Source organism: Narcine bancroftii, chromosome 13 (genome assembly GCF_036971445.1).
Source record: "Narcine bancroftii isolate sNarBan1 chromosome 13, sNarBan1.hap1, whole genome shotgun sequence".
NCBI lineage: Eukaryota > Metazoa > Chordata > Chondrichthyes > Torpediniformes > Narcinidae > Narcine > Narcine bancroftii.
In genome coordinates this window covers 62,303,506-62,317,813 of record NC_091481.1, presented here as the reverse complement: position 1 = coordinate 62,317,813, position 14,308 = coordinate 62,303,506, and the positions used below count along the sequence as shown (strand labels likewise).

Below are 14,308 nucleotides of genomic sequence, written 5' to 3'. Positions count from 1 at the left end.
CCTTTTTCCTGATGGAAGCAGAATGAAGAGGGCATGGCCTGGGTGACGTGGGTCTTTGAGGATAGTGGCTGCTTTTTTAAGACACCGCCTCATGTTGATGTCCTTGATGTAGTGAAGCCTGTGATGTCACAGGCTAAGTTAACAACCCTCTGGAGTTTATTCTTGTCCTGAGATTTGGCACCTCTATAGCAGGCAATGATTCAACCAGCCAGGATGCTCTCCACGGTACACCTGTAGAGGTTTACAAGAGTCTTCAGTGACATGCCGAATCGCCTCCAGACACCTCACAAAGAATACCCTCTGGCGAGCCTTCTTTGTGATTGAATCAACATGGAGGCTCCAGGACATGTTGACACCTAGGAATTTGAAGTTCTTGACCCTCTCCACTTGTGAGCCCTTGATGAGGACTGGGTCATGTTCCCCTGACTTCCTTCTGAAGTCCAAAATCATCTCCTTGATTTTGCTATCGTTGAGCACAAGGTTGTTGTCATTACACCATTCAACCTTGACTTGTAAGTGCTGGTATTGGTGAGAATCCTTGGATTGTGAGTGATGGCATTGATGGGGATCCTTAGGTTGTAAGTGAAGGTATTGGTTTGAGATCCTTTACTTGTAGCTGATTCTCCAGCAACATGAAGAGATCCATCTCCCTCCTGGACGCTTCCTCATTGGTGATTGTGATTCTGCTGACAACTGTGGTGTCGTCAGCAAACTAGTAGATAGTATTCGAATTGTGCTGGTCCACACAGTCATGGGTGTATAATGAGTAGAGCAGTGGGCTAAGCACGCATCCTTGGGATGCGCCAGTGTTGATAATGAGGTGGAGACGTTGTTTCCAATTCTTACTGACTGTGGTCTTCCGATGAGAAAGTCAAGGATCCAGTTGAAGAGGGGGGATACAGAGGCCTAGAGTTTGCAGCTCTTGACCAGCGCTGAGGGAATAATGGTATTGAAGTTCGAGCTTTAGTCGGTGAGCAGCCGGATGTATGAATTGCTGTTTTTGAGGTGATCCAGAGCTGAGTGGAGAGCCAGTGATATTGTATCTGCCGTGGAGCGATTGTGACAATAGGCAAATTGCAGTGGGTTCAGATCTTTGCTTAGGTAATTCTGGCCATGACCAGCCTCTCAAAGTATTTCATCACAGTAGAAGTTAGTGCTACTGGGCAGAAGTTGTTGAGGCAGCTCACACAGCTCTTCTTGGGTACCGGGATGATTGATGCCCTTTTGAAGCAGGTGGGAACCAGGTTGAAAACAATGATCCTTCTGCCAGAATCTGTACACGGACCATCAACCAAATGGTCAAACAAGGTCCAAATACGAATTCCACAGACACATCACTGCTTGTCGTCATCAACTTGAAACATTTTGACAGAAACTTCTGTTTCAGATATATCTGTGCTTTGGAAGCAACCAAAGCTAATCACGAGAAAGGTCTAGGGGCCACAAGAGTCGCACCACCAGGTTCAGGAACAGTTGCTATCCCTCCACCATCAGACTTCTCAACGACAAACTTGATCAGGGACTCATTTAAGGTCTTTCAGTTGTGCACTTTATTGATTTTTTTGTTCCTCTCTGTATTACATAGTCATTTTGTTTAGATTTCTTGATTTGTTTACGATGTATGCAGTTGTTTTTTTTGCACTGCCAATAAATGGTAATTCTGCCTGGCCTGCAGGAAAAACAACGTCAGGGTTGTCTGACAATAAATCTGAAGTCCAACTCAGTTATGATGAGCTTCAAGCTATAACGCAAGTGGTGCAAACACCGCCAGTGATGGAACTGAACGCGCCATCCTTACCCAACCTGAATGAACTTCATGGATGTGTGGATCGGATAACCACATGATCCGACAATGCTACTACTAGCTTGGCAGTGAAGTAAGGATTTGACGACATCAGTTTTTCCCAATCGGCAAGCGATGTGAAGCGGTGTCTCACCATTGCTGCTCAAGTGATTCACTCCAATGGAATGTTGTTTACTTAACAACTGCAAATTGAAAACAGAAATGAAAAACATGTAAATAAAATCAGGGATTTCTTAATCTGATTTAGTAACTGTCTATAGGCTACAATTAGCCATTCTCAACAGGAGGGCCACAGCAATTTAAATGAAAGCCTCGTTTTCTTTTCACCTCACGTAGCATTAATATTTTTGCGTTTTTTATGTAATTGGTAGGAGAGAAGTACATAAGAAACCAAAACATCTGCTTCAGGGGGAAGCTGGCCCATAAACTTTGATCGGAGTCTTAAACTTTGAACATATTCCTCAGGGGACCATGGCCAAAAAAAAAGTTGAGAATGGCTGGGCAACATCATGGTCACAAAATCATTTTTGCACCTGGGTCCAGCCCGAATACACAAAACAAATTTTATTCAAATGAAAGGTCTCAAATCTTTTACCAATGGGCATCAGGCACATTGAACAAACAGGCAATAACAATAATGAACTAGTCGGGGACTTGGAAAATCCATAGATTACTTTGGGCTGACAGAATGCTGGTATTTTAAAGAGAAACACGTGGACCTTTGTTAAAAAAAATCCCTGTAATTATTTGAAGTCAATATTGTTCATTTCAGAAATGCTTCATCAGAATACATTCACGCTGAAGTAACATCAGTTCATCAGAATATCATAGCATCAATACTTGGAACTGGTTAAGGAAGACTGTATTTGCATTCAACTCCGAGAGGTCTCCCTATTTGACTGCAGGCACCAGTGACACGACCCATTCAGTTAAAGAATGCATCAAACAAGGGCCAAATTTATCCCTGCAGATTTAAAACACATCATTCAAAAAGGTAATTAATCCCTTAATTTCATTAACATTTTAGCTGTTACAATTTTAGGGTACCACACTTTGTCCACGGATTCTCTTTGCTTTTCCTGTCCCCGCCAGTTAAAGCAATGGTGTTTACAGCGCCAGCACCCAGGCTTCGAATTCAGCGCTGTCTGTGAGGAATTTGTACATTCCCCCCCACCCTCCCCCATGTCTTACCTGGGTGATCCAGTTTCCTACCCTTGTTCAAAAAATGTGCCAGGGTTGTCAGTTAAATGGGTGTAACTGGGTGGCACGGGCTGCACGGACCTTTTACTGTGCTGTGCGTCTAAATTTAATTTAAATTTAAAATTTAACAGAGGGATATTTCAGTCGTTTCCATTGCTTCCTTATCCTTTCTGAACAAAAATTCACCACAGGCAGTGTTGGGGGTTTGTGAAAACTAGAACAGGACCATAAAAATTAGATTTGGCCATATGTGCAGCTGAAGGTCATCAATCAGTGGTTAATGAACATGAACGTATGTTAGTCTTGGGAAACTAAAAGAAAACTGGGCCTGCTATCTGTCGTCACTAGTCATAACAAAAATGGCAGGTGGTGCTGTATCGGCAGCACTGTCGCTGATGTGGACCCACGGAGAGCAAGGAGGCACTAGCGCCCCTCCGCAGGGTTCTACCGCTCAATCCAACTCTGTACGGGCTTTAAATGGAGCCGACAGTGCTTTATTTTTTAAATCCTGCAACCATGGGGTCTGGACCCTAGATGGCAGCACCTGTGATTGGCAGAGGCCTTGATGGGTTGCAGACTCTAGGGAACCAGAAAATGAGGAGGACCCCCCCCCCACCACCCCCATTTGAAAAGGAGAGGACCCTACATGTCAGTGGCCAATGAGCGAGGGGCCCTGCGGCTGAAGAACACACAGGTCGGAGACTCGAGGCGAGGAACCCACGCGGACTGCCGGAGACTGCCGTCAAAGGGCTCGCACCACTCTGTGGACTGCTGGAGGAGTACCAGGTATCGAAACCAGGATGCCAAGGGTACTGAAGGCTTCCTGATCACGTCGGAGGCTCGGATCTGGAACTCGGGTTGCCGATGGTTTGGACTGAAGTCTGTGTGGCTGTGGTGTGCTGGAGATGAATCCATGGACACTCAGTGACTCTGGGGGGGGACTCTCCTTTGCTTCTCTTTCTCTGACTAAGGGACACCAAGGAATTTTCTGGTGATGACAAATCTTTGTCTGCTAGTAGACTAAAGGAAATTTATGTAATAGTACATCTGTTTTATTGCATCACAAAAAAGGAATCTTGAAATCTTGAATCTTATTCAGTTCTTAATACAGTCCATGTTCCGAATGGATCTGCTGCCTGCTTCATAGACTCTCCTCAACATTAAAACACAGAAGTTGACCAAATAACCCCTCCAACTTGCTCCATCCAGCCAGGTGTTCAGACTGGACTTTTCAACTTTGTCCATGTCTGCCTCAATACTACCAGTACTTAGAAATCTAGGATCAACCACTGAGGATCTTCAAATCTCTAAGGAACAAGAACATAAGAAACAGCAGCAGGAGTTGGTCATCCAGCCAGTTGAGCCTGCTCCGCCATTCAATGAGATCATGGCTGATCTGATGATCGGTTCATCTCCACCTCCCCATATTCCTTTATCCTCCTACTGTGTAAAGGTCTGTCCAGCCTGGTCTTACTGAGGTCGCCTCCACTGCTTCACCGCCCTCTGTTAAAAAGCAGTTCCTCCTCATCTCCGTCCTAAATCTACTACCCTGAATCTTGACACCTAGATTTAGTCTTACCAATGAAAACAACTTACCTACCTCTACCTTCATAATTTTACATGTTTCTATAAGAACCCTTCTCATTCTTCTGAACTCCAGCGAGTACAGTCCCAGACTCCTCATAGGCCAACCCCTTCATCCCTGGAATCAACCTGGTGAACCTCCTCTGCACTGCCTCCAAAGCCAGTCCATCTTTCCTCAAGTAAGGAGACTAGAACTGCACGCAGTACTCCAGATGCGGCCTCGCCAGGACCTTACAGTTGCAGAATAATCTCCCTGCTCCTAAATTCAACCCCTCTAGCAATGGCCAGCGTTCCATTTGCCTTCTTGATAGCCTGCTGCACCTGTAAACCAATCTTTTGCGATTCATGCACAAGCCCTCCCAAGTCCTTCTGCATGGCAACTCGCGGCAATCGCTTGCCATTTAAATTATCATCTGATCTTCCAGTATTCCTTCCAAGGTGGAGAATCTCACATTTACCAACACTGTACTCCATCTGCTAGACCCTTGCCCATTCGATATCCTAAATTTTAATGTTAGACATACAGCACGTTTACAGACCTTTCAGCCCATGAACCCATTCCACCCAATTGACCTATAACCCCTAGTATGTTTTTGAACAGTGGGACCATCCAGAAGAAACCCGTGCAGACACAGGAAGAACGTACAACCTCCTTACAGGGAGCAAGGGATTCAAACCCTGGCCCCAATTGCTGGCTCCGTAATAACATTGCTCTAACCATGTCACTGAGTCTCGCTGCAGACTCTCTGGATCCTCTCTGCACAACTGCAATTTAGTGTCATCATCAAACTTACAATTCCAAAGATTTGGAAGCCTAAGTAAAAGAAAAGTTTGTTCACGGCCTTCATAAATCAAAGTACAGGAGTTGGGGTGTTATGTTCAAGTTGTCCAAGACATTGGTGAGACCAAACTTGGATTAATGTGTGCAGTTTTGGTCACCCAACTAAAGAAAAGATATCAATAATATAAAAAGAGCGCAGAGAAGATTTACTAGGACGTGGCCCAGATTTCAGGAACTGAGTTACAGGGAAAAGTTAAACAGGTTAGGACTTTATTCTCTGGAGCGTTGGAGGATGAGAGGATAGTTGATAGAGGTATTTCAAATGTTTAGGGGGATAGACAGAGGAAATGTAGATAGGCTTTTACCACTGAAGGTAGGTGAGATATAAACCAGAGGACGTGGAAGAGTGAAAGGGGAAAAGTTTAGGGGGGGGGAACATGAGGAGGAACCTCTTCACACAGAGAGTGGTGGGGGAGTGGAATGAGCTTCCAGCTGAAGTAGTGAATGTGGGCTCAATGTTAACATTTATGAGGAATTTGGACAGGTAGATGGATGGGAGAGGTATGGAGGGCTGTGAACTGGGGGCAGGTCAGTAGGACTAGGCAACAAAAAAAAATGGTTTGGCACAGACTAGAAGGTTCTATGGTTCCATGGATCAATCCTAGATGGCTTACCCCTTTATCCTGAAGCACTCTCTTTAGTTCAAACCTCTTAAATATCCCAATTCTTGTCAGAACTTTAAAATACTTCAGTACCACCTCATTCTTTTTTAAATACTGGTGGGTATTAGCCGAGGCAACCAAGTTACTGCTCATAGAACAACCTTTACTCTCATTTCCTGCTGATCCCCCTCAACAAATGGGAAAGGTTCTGCCCAAAGTCCTTTTTTTTTAAACATCACAAGTGATTTGGATCTGGAATACAATGAAAGAGACAGTAAGAGTGGCAGATTCAATTGTAGCATCCAAAAATGGACTAGACGATGTTCTTCAAGAAAGAGCGTACAGTGGTATGAGGGCCAAGGCAGTGGCGGGATTAGGACCAGCTCCTTTGCTTTTACATAGCAATGCATTGATGGGCTGAATGGTCTTCACCTGTTATGGTGCACATGGAGTTTGATCTCAATTCGTTCCAATGGTAAATTATTTATTTTCTTTCCATCTACTTATTACTTACCTTTCCTTTGCGGTATGGAAAAATCTGCTTGCTTTATAGAGTAAAATCTCCATTATCCAGAATTCAAGCCTCAAGCACTCAGCAAAAAATTTAATAAGTTTAAAAAAAAATCAAATGTTTAAAATTGGCACCCGCCGCCGGTTAGCATGCCACTCACGAAACACATGATCTCAGGCAACCGTAAAGGACATTTATCCAGCATCTACCAATTCCCATAGCTGCTGGATACCAGGGGTTTCACTGTACTCTGAAAGCCAGCAGCTCTCACTCATACTGTTCGACTGATCTTAGATCTGCCAAAGACTGATTCTACCATCAAATGCGGAGACACGTTCCTTAATTAAGCAATAGTTTTTTGCAGAAATTATTCCAGACAAACTTCGTTTTCAGATTAGGCAGGAATGTTCAGTTTGCTAGACAAAATCCCACTCCAAGTTCTGTAATACAATATATTGGCTGAGGATACCACGATGAAGTCAGTTGCAAATCAGACTAAACACTTGTCCCATCCAGTGCTTTTCTCTTAAATTTTGCCTCATTTTGCCTAATTTGGACAAAATGCCATTTAATCTTTACAATTCTTCACCTCTGATCTCAACAGGCATTCCTTTCCATCCTATCTTGATATGAAGGGCTCAAGCTCTGCATCAGTGTTCCAACAATTAGGGTTTCGAGATAAAAATCACAGTCCAGTTTATAGACAGATTGGTCCAACATTTCTTCATTGGATGAATTTTTTTTTTAAATCACTCGAAATCTAAAAATATAGACTAAATGCTGAAAACTCTCAGCTGGCAGAAAAATAGCAAGCCAGCACAGGAAACGAATGCGGCGATCGCGCAAACAGCACGTGGGATGAGACACCCGCTCCCACATTTAGAAATAGCAATCCAATCGAGCAAATTACCACCAGCAGGGGGTCCAACACAGGGCCCGCGGATCCAGGACAGCCAGCCCCGCTTAAGCCGCACCCCGGCTGCCTATAAAAGATAGAGCTGCAGCCCCAATAAAGTCAGTGCTGATTGCACTCCCTTCGTGTCAGAGTCTTCTTTCTTTAACCTCGAGCTATAATCACAGCAACCCCGCTACAACATTTTAATTTCAATGTTGGTTCATCGGATCAAATTGCTTCTTCGGTGCCACTGGGGAAGCACAGGTACAAATATTTCACCTGGACAGGGATGGAATTCTGCAATAAGACTGACCGTTTTATTCTATCTAGTCAAGCAATGCCAGCACACAGAACACAAAACGCATCAAGTTGTGAGAATAGGAGGAGTCACGTGATGGAGTAGTGGCCGGTCGGGGAACTCCAGCCCTCTCCGGAAAAGTAAAAAAAAGACAGTGAAAAAACAAAGGCACAAACACAAAAACCAAAATAAAGTGAAAGTAAAGGTGTGGAGAAAATGGCAGCAAAAAAAAAGCCAAAAGCAACGGGAAGAAGAGAAGAAGAAAGGACATCGGAAGGAGGTGAAGGCCTTACCTGTACGAGGAGGCCCGCCGTGGACAGATAAACCCGCTCCCTAAGGTCAGTTGAAGCCCCAAACTCGGGACTACAAAAATGGCTCACGGAGCCAAACAAAAGTGCGCAACCGCGCATGCGTGAGGAGTCGCGCATGCGCTATGCGCAAGACAAAAATAACACTGACGGGAGGGGGGACCAGCTGAGGAGTCGATCTCCACAGCTGAAATTGACAACCACAACAAAGCAGCAAGAGGAAAACACAGAAAATAACGAGAACAAGAAAGAAGAGAGTAAAAAGAAATCAAAGAAACAACAGATGACCAACCCAGAGGAAGAAGACCAGCAGCAAGACACTTCTAGTAAAAATAAGAAGACCAAAAATACCCAACAAAATAAATCAAACAAACCAACAAGAAAACCAGAAGAGACAGAGGTAAAGGACACAGATCCTGGAGTGGACTCAGAAGAGGAGGAAGAACACAGAGAAATGGAAGATGAAGGGAAGGGCAAGTACATGGATATATTTTTTTTAATGGAATCAGTAAAAGAATGGCAATCACAAGAATTCAGTGAAATAAAAAGAAGAGTAAAAAGTACAGAAGAAAAAATGAATAGATTAGAGATGATCATGTCAGATATAGGAAAAAGATTGGCAAGGTGGAAGAACGAGAAACAGCCATAGAAATGGAAGTAGATGACTTAAAAAAGAAATTAGAAGAATCTGATAAAAAAAAAGTTAAAGAGACACAAGAGCTGTTAGCTCAGAAGATAGATATAATGGAAAATTATAATAGAAGAAACAATATAACGATAGTGGGCCTTAAGGAAGATGAAGAAGGCAAGAATATGAGAGAATTTATAAAAGAATGGATCCCCAGGGTCCTAGGAAGACCAGAATTACAGGAAGAAATGGAAACAGAAAGGGCACACAGAACATTAGCCCCTAAACCACAATCACAACAAAAACCAAGATCCATTCTAGTAAATTTCTTAAGATATACAACAAGAGAAAATATATTGGAGAAAGCAATGAGGAAAATAAGAGAAGAAAAAAAACCTCTGGAATACAAAGGTCAAAAAAATTTTTTCTATCCAGATATAAGTTTTGAACTCCTGAAGAAGAGGAAGGAGTTTAATACAGCAAAAACAATCCTATGGAAAAAAGGATATAAATTTATGCTAAAGTATCCAGCGGTACTTAAAATAGTTATTCCAGGGCAGCAAAACAGACTATTCTCGGATCCGGAGGAAGCACGAAAATTTGCAGAACAACTACAAAACAGACAGAGAGATGAAGATATGTAACGAGAACAAAAATGACCACAAACTATATGTATGTGTGTATGTAGGTATGTATATATATATATTTAAAAAAATAGAATATAGGTAAGAACTAAGAAGGGAAAGAAAGGGAAGAAAGGAAGTATGGGGGGAATTAAGAGAGTGACCTTTGTTATAAATGAAGATTAAAATCTTTTCTGGGGGGGCTGGGTGGGGAAGAGTTACGGTCACTGCGAAATCAGTTGACGCTTGCGGGTGAATTCGCAAATCCAAATGGAGAGGGGAGATGTGGTTGCCCGACAAGGGACAAAGGGCAACTCAGGAAGGGGAGGGGATAGTGGGGTTAAAGGAATTTTAGATAGGAGAATAAGGGAAATGTTTTATGTTTTAGAAATGTTGTCTTATAATGTGTTCAAAAAAAGAAAGCAGAAATGGATAAGAAGGAAAGGTGATGATGAGGAAACAGAAAGGAAAGATAAACAAAGTATGAAATGGCTATGTTGAACTATATGACTTTAAATATTAATGGAATACATAACCAAATCAAAAGGAAGAAACTGCTAAATTTACTGAAAAAAGAAAAAATTGATGTAGCATTTGTAGAAGAAACACACTTAACTGAAGTGGAACACAAGAAATTAAAGAGAGATTGGATAGGACATGTAGCAGCAGCGTCATATAATTCAAAAGCTAGAGGAGTAGCTATATTAATCAGTAAAAATGTACTAATCAAAATAGAAGAGGAAATAATAGATCCAGCAGGGAGATATGTAATGATAAAATGTCAGATATATTCGGAGTTTTGGAATTTACTCAATGTATATTCACCTAACGAAGAAGATCAAAAATTTATGCAAGATATTTTTTTGAAGATAGCAGACACGCAAGGGAACATACTAATAGGAGGGGATTTCAACTTTAATTTGGATTCAACCATGGATAAAACTGGGAAAAAAATTAACAGAAAGAACAAAGTAACCAAATTTATAATTAAATTGATGCAAGAAATGCAACTTTTGGATATATGGAGGAAACAACACCCAAAGGAAAAGGAATATTCATATTATTCAGGTAGACATAAAACATACTCAAGAATAGACCTATTCCTGTTATCAGCTCGCATGCAAGACAGAGTTAGGAAAACGGAATATAAAGCTAGACTATTGTCGGACCACTCACCCCTGTTATTGACAATAGAGTTAGAGGACATCCCACCAAGAATGTATAGATGGAGGTTAAACTCCATGCTACTTAAAAGGCAGGATTTTAGAGAATTCATTGAACGACAAATTAAAATGTACTTTGAAATAAATACGGAATCAGTGAAAGATAAGTTTCTACCATGGGATGCAATGAAAGCGTTCATCAGAGGGCAAATAATAAGTTATGTAACCAAGATGAAGAAGGACTACAATCAGGAAACAGAGCAGTCAGAAAGGGAAATAGCAAATATAGAAAAAGAATTAGCAATGAAGGAAAACACAACTAAAAGAAGAGAATTGGCAGATAAAAAAAATAAAATATGAAACATTACAAACATATAAGGTGGAGAAGAACATAATGAAGACAAAACAGAAATATTATGAACTAGGAGAAAAAACGCACAAAATTCTAGCGTGGCAGCTTAAGACAGAACAAACTAAGAGAATAGTATTGGCATTAAGGAAAAAAGACAAGCAAATCACATATAATCCAACGGAGATTAATGAAAACTTCAGAGAATTCTATGAACAATTATATCAAACTGAAAACGAAGGGAAAGAAGACAAAATAGATGAATTTCTAACTAAAATTGAACTACCAAAATTACAAACAGAGGAACAAAATAAATTAACAGAACCATTTGAAATAGAAGAAATACAAGAGATAATAAAAAAAACTACCGAATAATAAAACACCAGGAGAGGATGGATTCCCCATAAAATTCTATAAAACATTTAAAGATTTATTAATTCCTCCCCTTCTGGAAGTAATCAACCAGACTGATAAAACACAAAGCTTACCAGATTGATGCAAAACAGCAATAATTACAGTAATACCAAAGACAGGGAAAGATCCACTCGCACCAGCGTCATATAGACCAATATCTTTACTTAACACAGATTATAAGATAATAGCTAAACTATTAGCAAACAGATTAGCTGACTATGTACCAAAAATAGAAAATCTAGACCAAACTGGATTTATTAAAAAAAGCCGAACAACAGACAATATCTGTAAATTTATTAACTTAATTCATGCAGTAGAAGGAAATAAAGCTCCAACAGTAGCGGTTGCTTTAGACGCAGAGAAGGCCTTTGACAGAGTAGAATGGAATTATTTATTCAAAGTACTACAAAAATTCAGCTTACCAGAGAAATATATTAATTGGATTAAAGCATTATATAAGGGGCCATTGGCGAAAGTGACAGTAAATGAATATATATCAAAACAATTTAACTTAAGCAGATCAACAAGGCAGGGATGCCCACTATCGCCCTTATTGTTCACGTTAGCTATAGAACCACTAGCAGAGTTGATAAGAACAGAAAATAAAATAAAAGGGATAAAAATAAAAGACAAGGAATATAAAATCAGTTTATTTGCAGATGACGTTATAGTATACTTAGCAGAACCAGAAATATCAATAAAGGAATTACATAGGAAATTGAAGGAATATGGAGAAGTATTGGGGTACAAGATTAACACAAATAAAAGTGAAGCAATGCCAATGAATAATGTGGATTTTTCAAAATTTAAGAAAGAATCACCATTCAGATGGCAAACGCAAGCAATGCGATACCTAGGTATACAAATAAATAAAAACCTCGGCCATCTATATAAACTCAATTATTATCCACTAATGAAAAAATTACAAGACGACTTAGAGCATTGGAAAGACTTACCACTAACACTGATAGGAAGGATAAACTGTATTAAAATGAACATTTTTCCAAAAATATTATACCTATTTCAGGCATTACCAATACGCTTAACAGAGACATTCTTCAAGGAGTTAAAGAAAATAATAAGGAAATTTTTTATGGAAAGGGGGGAAACCGAGGATAGCACTAGATAAATTAACAGAATGGTATGAACAAGGAGGCTTACAACTGCCAAACTTTAAAAATTATTATAGAGCCGCACAATTAAGATACCTATCAGATTTTTATCAAACAAGGGAAAAGCCAGATTGGACTAGATTAGAACTAGATAAAATAGGGGAGAAGATACCTGAACATATATTATATAAATGGGATGAAAAATTGGTACAACGTAGGAATTCTCCAGTATTGCATCATCTGCTCAACATTTGGAAGAAGATTCATGTAGAAAGGAATAAAACAAATTACCAACTACCAAAACTAATACTGACGCAAAATCAGCTAATCCCTTTTACAATAGATAACTTTTCCTTTAGAGAATGGGAGAAAAAAGGGATCAAAAAAATAGAAAATTGTTTTTCGGGAAATTAATTATTATCCTTTGAACAAATGAAGGATAAATATAATATAACTCATGATACAGTGTTGGCATACTACCAACTGAAATCCTACTTGAAGGACAAATTGGGAAGCAGTCTGAGGTTACCAGAGGGAAGTAATTTTGAATATGTGATTACAGACACAATGATAATCAAAAAATTTATAACAAACATGTATATTAAACTACAAGAAAAGGAGAATGAGGAAACAAATGGTAAAACTAAACAAAAATGGGAACAAGATCTAAACATCAAGATAAAGAATGAAACATGGGAGAAGTTTTGCTCCGGGACTATGAGAAATACAATAAACATGAGGTTACGTATGATACAATATAACTGGATACACAGGCTATACATTACACCTCAAAAGTTAAATAAATGGGACCCAACAGAATCTAACAGATGTTTTCACTGTAAAAAGGAAATGGGAACAACAATTCATGCAATTTGGGCATGTGAGAAAGTGAAAAAATTTTGGGAAGATCTAAACCAAATATTAAATAAAATTACAGAAAACAATATACCAAAGAATCCAGAGATCTTCCTCCTAAGTAACATAAGAAACAAAGAATTTGGACTCGATTTGGATGGTGCACAAAAAAGATTTGTTATGATAGCCCTAGCTGTAGCAAAAAAATGTATTATGTCAACCTGGAAATTGGAAGATAGCCTGAGAATACAATAATGGTATATAGAAATGAATAAATGTATTCCATTAGAAAAAATAACCTATAATTTAAGAAATAATATTACAATATTTGAACAAATATGGGAGCCATACATGAAACACAATAGAGAAAACCTACCGGGGACATCTACCACCTAAAATGACAGAAGGAGAAGATAATGAAAAGAACTGACTCAGTGGAATTTCTTGTTTATTTTTATTGAGTGACAACATTGTTTGACGGGTTTAATGTATCTTAGATTCTGAACTTTAAATAAATGGGAGGGGAGGTAGGGAGGGAGGGAGGGGAGGAGGGAAGGGGGGGGAGAAAACGACACTGTATATATTTAAGAAGGAAAATGTATGTATCTTGATCAATATGGTTTATAGTGTGAAAAAGAAAAAATAAAATTAAAAAAAAGTTGTGAGAATACGAAGTAAAGCATGCAGTTACAAGGTTAGGAAGACAATACACACATCCAGCTGCTTGCTAAATCTGACTTGAGCAATGAAATATCACCATTGGGTTCACAGAGTGGAAAAACAAAATTGCTCGTATACCAGAGTGCTGGAGAAACTCAGCAGGTCTCGCAGCGTCCCTGGGAGGCAAGGATGTGTAACCAACGCTTCAGGCCTGAACCTTTCATTAAGGTCAACCTATTTTGATGAAGACACGTAAAACCATAAAGACGCGTGATCCAAAATAAAGCTTCTGAAAGAAAAGTCATCACATCTAACAACAGAGAACCAAAGATATCTTTGAAAGAAAAATAATTGCAGGAGACCGTGGAAAATATGAGTCACACAAAAACCTAAAGAATGGAGAGAAGCAAAATATGCTGAATAATCTCTACATAACAAATGCTTCCATCACCCAGAATGTT

At 39.8% G+C, this 14,308-nt stretch overlaps 1 protein-coding gene across 7 annotated transcripts in view; it reads right to left on the bottom strand.

The window, feature by feature from the left end:
- The window catches only part of pla2g6 (phospholipase A2, group VI (cytosolic, calcium-independent)), a 72,460-nt gene that overhangs the window by 34,551 nt on the left and 23,601 nt on the right, over window positions 1–14,308 (bottom strand). For all 7 annotated transcript variants that reach the window (XM_069909434.1, XM_069909432.1, XM_069909439.1 and 4 more), the window contains one exon: window positions 1,799–1,986. In XM_069909434.1, the coding sequence (XP_069765535.1) occupies window positions 1,799–1,986 (188 nt within the window). The remainder of the gene's footprint in view (window positions 1–1,798; window positions 1,987–14,308) is intronic.